Source organism: Mus pahari, chromosome 14 (assembly GCF_900095145.1).
Source record: "Mus pahari chromosome 14, PAHARI_EIJ_v1.1, whole genome shotgun sequence".
NCBI lineage: Eukaryota > Metazoa > Chordata > Mammalia > Rodentia > Muridae > Mus > Mus pahari.
Genome location: NC_034603.1, coordinates 84,900,823 through 84,909,756, shown reverse-complemented (window position 1 = coordinate 84,909,756; position 8,934 = coordinate 84,900,823). Strand labels below are relative to the sequence as shown.

The 8,934-nt window shown below is 48.1% G+C and overlaps 1 protein-coding gene across 3 annotated transcripts in view; it reads right to left on the bottom strand.

The window, feature by feature from the left end:
- Nucleotides 1-232: 232 nt before the first annotated feature.
- The window catches only part of Tnrc6c (trinucleotide repeat containing adaptor 6C), a 109,968-nt gene continuing 101,266 nt past the window's right edge, over nucleotides 233-8,934 (bottom strand). For 2 of the 3 annotated variants that reach the window (XM_021213924.2, XM_021213926.2), the window contains 6 exons: nucleotides 7,737-7,928; nucleotides 7,181-7,324; nucleotides 5,528-5,722; nucleotides 4,694-4,764; nucleotides 3,973-4,112; nucleotides 968-3,184 (listed from right to left, as the gene is read on the bottom strand). In XM_021213924.2, coding sequence (XP_021069583.2) covers nucleotides 2,824-3,184; nucleotides 3,973-4,112; nucleotides 4,694-4,764; nucleotides 5,528-5,722; nucleotides 7,181-7,324; nucleotides 7,737-7,928 — 1,103 coding nt within the window. In that variant the 3' untranslated portion in view covers nucleotides 968-2,823. Of the gene's footprint in view, nucleotides 3,185-3,972; nucleotides 4,113-4,693; nucleotides 4,765-5,527; nucleotides 5,723-7,180; nucleotides 7,325-7,736; nucleotides 7,929-8,934 lie in introns of all 3 variants that reach the window. The other variant, XM_029546409.1, reaches the window with a different exon arrangement.

The following is an 8,934-nucleotide window of genomic DNA, read 5'->3' as shown; positions in this document are numbered from 1 at the left end:
TGGGGTGGTGGTCCTGGGAGGATGTGGAAGCTGGGATGCCTCCCAGTGGCTACTGAAAGGATCCAATATTCGCAGCAGAACCAAAGAGCAACGGTTACAAACGCCTCAAGTCAAATGGCCCAGACTGCGAGTTTAGGCAGAGATGAGTACAAACACAGCAGAGACATAGTAGGCTGTCTCCATACCACATGAAAGGGAAACACCTGCCTTTCACCGATGAAAGACACAGCAATTACATCAATAGCCAAGAAAAACTGCAATTTATTAAGACTCAACAAAGCGCTGTTACTTCTCGAAAGCAACCTCCGGTGTGCGTCCAACCATCACATTCCAAGAGGAGGGCATTAAGCGCCACAAACTTTTTTCTTTTAATCTTAGAGTCAAAGACATTTGAAATTCAAAAGGATCAAAAAGGAAAAAGGGAGAAAGCCCACAAAAACTGGGAATATCTTTTCCTTCCATCCCCAGTTTTAAAACATGAGTTTTTCTACAACTCAGTGCTAAACGGCAGCATGGCAAGCTGTGCGTCTGGGAGCGCACACGCGCACACGCACGTATTTGATATACATACTTGGGTATACATACATCAAATATCTAGGACGCACGTAATGGCGATGAGATGCAGTCACTCTGAGGAGGGCCATTCCGTGGGATACATGACAAAACTCGAACAAGTTTTGAACCCAGTTGTGCATAGTTCCTGATCCTTTAAGAAAGCAGCGCTTTTCTGCAACCGTGCAGGACTTGCTTGCTTTCTGTTTTGATAAAACCATTAAAAAGCTAATTAAAAAAATGTAATGCACAAGTTTCCCAACCACGTAGGCAGGGAGTACAATGTTCATATATTTTTCTAAAACATACTTGAGGGTGTGTTATTTCATTGTCTTTCTTCCTTGTAAAACAATCAAAACATTGATCATCTTTAAAACATAAAGCAATTTTTAATATATAAAGCACTCTTCAAACATCTATTTCTTTTGAGTCCATTATTTGGTAAATATGTAACTGCTACACATTAGAGATTAGGTATTTTTCTTCTTTGTGTGTGTGTGTGTGTGTTTTCTTTTTTTTTTCTTTCTTTTTTTTTTCTCTCTTTTTTTTTTTGTTTTTGTTTCTTTTTTTTTTTAAATAACATCTTCAGTGCTAGGAGTTGGGTTTAAAAATACATGAAGTGGTGTGGCACCGCCCTCGGGAGCCCTGGCGTTCCTGAGAGCGAGCTGGCGTGTGCAAGACAGAGACCACAAGGCCCTGTCACCTTGAGGAGGGGTGAAGACAGTCCACAGAGTTCACGTGCGACGGCTGAGGGGAACAGCGTTTCCCATCCCAGAGCTCTGGAGCAACACATCTGTATCTGAAAATAGGTTGCTGTTTGTTTGCTTGTTTGTTTTAAATGATGCAAGTCTTTTTTTTTTATTCCTTTTAACATTTTAAAAATTTTTTTTAATTTTATTTTTAAGTCTGAAGGAGAAAAAAAAAAAAAAAGTCTGTAAACAGGTGGGAGCCCAAACACAGCTCCTCCAAAAGCAGTCACCACCACGTCCAAGTGCTCGGCCGCCCGCCCGCACCTCGCGGCACCAGCCTCTACAAGTATCTATGGCCACAGTTCAACAACAGTTTGTTTTTCTCTTTAACTTTATATTCCAGATGGGAAGTGGTTCAATACTCTGGTAATAATCTTCTTGCGTTAGTCCACAAGGACAAGCTGCTGAAGGTAGACAGACACATTATTTCTCCAGAGATATACACTGTGACTTTAAATGCAACAACAGAGTCCTTGAGTAAACATTTACACATGAATTGTCACCAGCCCTGTCCCGAGAATTCTCTTTACTGTTTAGGATTAGCTAAAGGAAGGGCAGCGACACCTCAGTGCAAAGTGAGAAGCAAATAACAACAATGAGAACATCTGACGAATGCCAAAAACAAAAAAAACAAAACAAAAACCCCCAAAAAACCAAAACCAAAGGCATATACTGACTAGAAGGGGAACCTACAGTTAAGTCCCTCACATGCTCTCAAGTGTGCACGCACGCACAGGAAGCTCTGCCTGTGCAAGGGCACACTCACACACACTCTTCTACACACTGTACCACACGAGCACACTCACGCACGCACACACACACACGCACATGTAGGCTATGAACGTAGACATTTCCTAGAGCCTGTTTCTGTGCACGGATGTCAACGTGGAAGTGTTCACATTTCGGTATTGGCCTGCTGGGTTCAAGTATTTGCATGTTTGATATGTCTTTTTTTTTTTTTTTTTTTTTTAAACTTTTAAAAAATATTTTTTTGGGATAAAAAAAAATGACATGAAAAGGTAACAAAACGAGGGTAATGTGCGCAGGCGATCCGGGGGACAGAGCACTGGCCACGTGCCTCAGCTCTGTGCCCGCACAACGCAGCCCAGCCGCCTGTCCCGCCTACCGCCTCTGTAATGTGCATAATCGTCACAGGCTCACTTTAAATAGGCTTCAAGTCTCCCCCCACCCCACCATAAAATAACCCTTTCCAGCCCACAATCTGAAAAGTGCCCTTCATGATAGAACTATTCTAAGCAGCTTTTATACTTAAAACTCAAAATGGCAGCGCACTGTACAAACCTAAGACGACATGAAATAAAAAGCTATGAGGGACGTCCTGTCCTTAGCACATGACACTGACCAACCTCAGCCCGCACTGTCTTCAACAGTTCACAGGGGCCGAGGCCAAGGTTCATCTTCAGACTGGACAGAGGTACTCCAAGGGGCAGCTTGTCCGTCAGGTGGAGCTTCAGAGCCAGGCCTGGCATGGTCAGCTCTATTCCCCCAGTGACCGTGGCCCCTAGATGGACTCGCCGCTGAGCAGGTCCCCAGGCAGCAGAGTATTGAGAGGCGTGGGGCTGCCGATCACTCTGGCGTCGTCAGCACTGGGCGGGCCCCACAGGCTGCTGGAGTATTGGGGGACCCCACCCCACAGCAGCTCACTGCTGCCTTTGCCACTCAGGCATGGGGTGTTCCAGTGGGCAGTGTCGCTGCGCACTAGGCCATGGGTGCTGCCCGAGGTGCCCAGCCTGGGCTGGCTGCCCCCACTGCTGGACTGCCAGCTGGAGGTGGGTGGGAGGGCTTGGCCTTGGGCCAGAAACCGGTTCACTTCTTCTTCACCAGCAAACTCAGCCAAGATGGTGGTGTTTCCCAGTACACACCTACAAGGCAAGAGGCCAGGTAAGTATGTCACCCTGAGTCCCGAGTCTGTACGACTGCAAAGACAGATCAAAGGATCACCATGTCACAGGCTACCATGACCTAGCCTGTGGCTGTGTTTCCCTCACTTTTGACTCCCACAGCCACAGAAGATTGATGTGTGGAGTGCACATTTAAATGTGCTGTGCAGGGGCTGGTGAGATGGCTCAGTGGTTAAGAGCACTGACTGCTCTTCCAAAGGTCCCGAGTTTAAATCCCAGTAACCGCATGGTGACTCACAACCATCTGTAATGAGATCTGTCGCCCTCTTCTGAAGTGTCTGAAGACAGCTACAGTGTACTTACATATAATAAATAAATCTTAAAAAAAAAAAAAAAGTGTTGTGCAATGGGGGTTCAGCTGGCATCAGTGTCCCTCGTTTCAAGTGACACTCAGAGCAGGTTTGCATAGAAATCACCCTAAAGGAGACAGTGGGCTGCTGTTAGCAACCCTGGAATCTGGGAGAGTAGGGGTTCCTTTCGGTCTCTTCCTAGGGGATTCACAGACAGACACAAACCAATGCAGTGACTACAGGAAGCCATGGGGAAAGGACAGCTGCCGACAAGCAGAGGAGCTAGTCCTCAGAAGTTAAGTGTGCCCATACTTTGCCTTGGACTGCCAGCCTCTGATCAGGGCACACGCTACGTGGGGTGCAGTGTGGGATACCACAGCACGCCCCCCCCCCCGCCCCTCCTAACACTGTTGGGCACTTGTGTCTACTTGGCAGTCTGAGGGGCTGAGGAAAACATACATGTGCAGAGACTTCTGGGCCTTGGCGGCTTCTTCCTTGGAACTGTAGCGGACCACGGCGTTGCCTTGGGTTAGGTTCAGGTGGAATGTGATGAGAGGTCCATGCTGCAAACACAGCGTCCGAAGTGTAGAACCATCGATCTGAGAGAGAAGCAAAGGGTGGGGCGTGACTTCCTCCAAGCCCTTGCCATGTTCTGGAGGGGCCAACACTGGATGCAAGCACTGCGTACGAGACAGGCTCATGACTAACTGACAGTGATAGATGCCTCGGTGGCCAGGCAGCTCAAGTGTGGGCCCAAGTCCCATTCTGGGTTCTGCAGTTTGCAAAAGGCATAGCAGCAGACTGGTAACCTTGCAATGACAGGCCCGGTCTATGCCAGGGAATGGTGAATACAGGCTGACCATAGAGCTGAGAGGGCCAAACCCCCTCAAATGATGTGTTTATAAGATAGACGGTTCTCTAAGAATAGACTTGTCCGCTTTGGAAGGGCAAATAAGCTACGAGGAGCATAGCTGAGAAAATTAGCTGTTTCCTCACACTTGCCCACACTCACACCTGCCCACACTCACACTTGCCTCTGCCACTCTGGGTTCTGAGGGAAGATGCCTGACACAGATAGCTATCTGTTCCAGGGGCAAAGTAGGTACCTCCTTGGCCATAAGCAGCTACCCATGGGTATGACATGACAGCCTCCTGACCCCCAACATGGCAGCACTTGTACCTGGGGTGTGAGATTGCGCAGAACGAGCCAGCTGCTTGTTCTTCCTGAGGTGTCAGTACTCCATGCAGAACCTGTGTGACAAATCACAGGACAAGAACTCAATCGATCGACTGGCCATATTTTCAGTCTGAACTAAACCATATGGCAAGCTTTAGTTTTTCAATCCTGTAGCAGCCGTGGCACCTTTTGAGAAACCCAATCTCATAATTACTGCAGAGTCCATCCACGGGCCATGAAAAGCCTGACCTCCCACATGCACCAGGAGGCCTGTCCTTTTCTCCTGTATTGAGAGGAGGTCAGGTCTGAAGGGCTCCTGAGAATCCCCTGCAGTTCTAGTCTCTGCCTCGCCACAGCCCAGCCTTCACTTGGAATCGAACACTTACAACATGTTTAATGAGATAAGGTGAGCACAGTGGGCAGGGCTGCCCGACGCTGGGCTGCTGCTTGAGGACCTGCAGTTGTCCTGTGTAGCCAGAGGAACCCAGTGACCGACTGACCACACATGTGATACATGAGTGTGGTGGGAGGGACCTACCGTGCAACAGAACAAACACTTCAAAGGTGCCTTCCTTTTTCCATGGAACCTTGTGGAGAAATGAAGATCTCTGTGCTGGCTGAGATGGGCAGGAAGCCGAGAATGGCTGAATGGTCTTTTTGAGGACAACACAGTTCATGTGGTACATGTGTCTAATGCCCTGCCAGTATTAAGATGCTCCCAGGCACAGGGAGTCTGATGAGAGGCATGGGGTAATACAGACACACTTCCTGAATCACATGTAGTAGAGTAGCTATGAGTGCCCTGTTGACAGCAGCAGTTACCTGAGCAGTGCTTACCCGAGGAGTAGGAGCTGGTCCAGCCGAGGGGGCTGGTGCCCCAGGTGGAGGAAGGCTTGGGATTGGCTAAGCCTGGAGGCGGCCTGGTGGGTGCAGTAGTGTTTCTGGGTACCTTCCACAGCTCATGAGACAGAGAGGCTTGCGTGTGAGAGGCTGGGCCTGAGGACCATGTTGATTTAATATCAGACAGCTTACCTAGTAGGAGAGAGACAGTATATGTATGTCTACATGCAGAGAGGAACTGCAGCTCTGGAAGCTGGCAGGACACTGACAACACAGATGGGAAAGATCAACGGCACCAAAGCACCAAAGCGTGCTCTGTCTCATGCTGTCCCTGTCTGCTGCCCAAGCTGGCCTCCAACTGTTGGGTTCTGCCTTAGCCTCCTGGCCTCTGAGCCTTCTAACTTCTGCTCAAAGATACCATGTGTGTGCCGTGTAGACTTAGCTGGCTGCTGACACCTCATCAGCTTGCGAACATTGGCTGTGGAGAAAAGCATAGTTTTGTGTTCATTTGATTGACACAGGACCACCAAGGTTGACCTTGAGCCTGTGGTGATCTTCCTGCTTCTGCCTCTCAAGTGACAGAGTTACAGGCAGAGACAGGAGCAGCTCTCTGAGTCTGAAGCTAACCTGGTCTACACAGTGAATGCTAGGACAGTCTTAGACATTTTAAGACCTTGTCTCAAAACAGCAAACAAAGACCAGAGGGACAAACAGAGGCTCAGTTCCCTTTCAGATTAAAGAGATTTCAAGAAAAACCCTGTCGCTGGGCAGTGGTGGTGCACACCTTTAATCGCAACACTTGGGAGGCAGAGGCAGGCGGATTTCTGAGTTTGAGGCCAGCCTGGTCTACAGAGTGAGTTTCAGAACAGCCAGGGCTACACAGAGAAACCCTGTCTTGAAAAAAAAAAAAAAAAAAACCCAAAACCCAACAACCCCTCCTCCCCCCCAAAACCCAATCCTTGCAAACCCTTGTCATAAAATGCTAAAAGTTGCGATTGCCTTACACAACAATTTTTAAAAAATGCTATGAATGACTTGCTGGTTGAAGATTCTTCATCCAGAGGGTTTTTGTTAGTGTTATTGTGGTGGTTTGAAAATGTTTGGCCCCCACAGACTCATGTGTTTCCATGCTTGGTCATGGTGAGTGACACCATTAGAAGACGTGGCCTTGTTGGAAGAAGTGTGTCACTGTGGGGATGGGCTGTGAGGTCTCCTATGCTTAAGCTATACTCAGTGTAGTTCTCAAGTCTTTCCCCTGTTGCCTGCAGATCACGAAGAACTAACTCTTCAGCTCCTCCTCCAGCACCATGTCTGCCTGCATGGTCCCATGCTTCCCATCATGATGACAATGAACTAAAAATCGGAGCTGTAAGCCAATCTCAAATGCTTCCTTTCTAAGAGCTATCACGGTCAGAGTGCCTCTTGACAGCGACAAAACCCAGTGAGGACAGTCGTGCTGGATTTGGTGTTTTTGGGTTCGCGACAGTGTCTGCAAACTTCCAAACTCTGAAGCACATGTTGTTCTGAGTACACTGGCCAAGGGACACTCAACACAAGCCCACACCTGGCTCTCAGCCCACACAGCCAGGTGATGCCTCTGAAGAGCCTGGAGACCTGACCACAGCAGGCAGGGATGATGGCCCTCCTTACCTCCACTCTTGAGAAGGTAGCGGTTGACATCCTGGATGGTGGTGTTGATGGTAGGTCCTGTAGGGACACTGCCAGGAGTGACATCAGGATCATTCTCAGGATCAATATTCTGAAGTCCTTTCCATGGAACTCCAGGGTGGAATTCTGTTCATGGAAACCAAAATGGGGCTGTATACTAGAGCACCTTCACATTGCATCATGACACTTAAATTTCTAAATCTGATAATTAGGAGCAGAGGCACTCCTTGCTTACATACAGTCCATTCTTTTGGAACAAACCAGGACCATTCAGATAGGAATGCCTTTCCCAGGTGGGAGCTGGTGTCCCTTCCACACTGCCACCTGCCACTGGTCTTCACTTACCTCGGAATGGGAAGCTACAGAACAACGCTTGACACTACCATACCCCATGTACTCTTAATGGAAACCGCAAAGCTACAGACTTGATGCTTGCAGGACCCACAGTGCAGATACGGGCTCCCTAGGCTTTAACTGCTCTCTGAGGCTTGGGGCACACCTGAATCTACTGTTGCCCACAAGTGTCATGCAGTCTTACCTGGGGGCCAGCTGATGCTGGAGCCATTTGAGATTTTATCACTGTCAGATTTGGCACGTGACCAGCTATGGGGAACAGCTACGGGAGGACTGGCTGGTGACTCACTGTTCTGAATTAAATCGTACCGGCCGTAAGAGTCATCAATGGAGGACTTACCTGGAGGCCCGATGCTTAGACCTCCAGGGATAGCACCTACAGAACAGGAAACAGGAACAGAGTGAGTCCTCTACCAAAGACACCCAGGGATACAGCACAACCTCCCTCCTGAGCCCAGGATCTCACCCCTCTCAATCTAGGGTTCTCTAAGAACTGAGTCAGTTACCCCAAACATGGTCTTTAGATGACTATTCTTTTGTGGTGCGAGGCATAGAACTCAGGGCCCTATTTATGACAGATTAAGCTTCTACTCCTTAGAGACACTGACTAAACCAACTAGTACCAAGCACACACCATTATTGATATTGAGATTTTTTTTTTTTCTCCAAGACAGGGTTTTTCTATGCATTCTTGGCTGCCCTGGAACTCACTCTGTAGACCAGACCAGGTTCAAACTCAGAAAGATCCACCTTCCTCTGCCCCTTGAGCATTGGGATCACAGGAGTGTGCCACCCACCTACCCCTGACCCCAGCGGTTAGTGTCATCATTACTATTACTTTTTAGTGCCGTGGATCAAACCCAAGGCTTCATCCATGGTGTATTAGCACTCTATGTTCTTTTGAGATGGTATCATAGAATCTGGATTGGCCTTGAACTTTGTATGTAGCCAAGGATAACCCTAAACTCCTCATCTTCCAACTTGCACCTTCCCAAATGCTGAAATGAGAGATGTGTGCCACTATTAACTATTTTAGATTGTCAAGTTGGAAGGCTTATTTCTTTTTGAGTATTATAGGTAGGGTCTTATGTACCTCACTTGCTGTGTATTTAAAGATGCCCTTGAATTTCTGGATCTTCTTCCATTCCACCTTTTAAAATCATACTTAACCAGGCAGGTTGGAATACTTGGGCTCAAGTGACATGTGGTATTGGCCTCTTAAGAAGCTAAATTCATGGGCTGGTGAGATGGCTCAGTGGGTAAGAGCACCCGACTGCTCTTCTGAAGGTCCAGAGTTCAAATCCCAGCAACCACATGGTGGCTCACAACCATCCGTAACAAGATCTGACTCCCTCTTCTGGAGTGTCTGAAGACAGCTACAG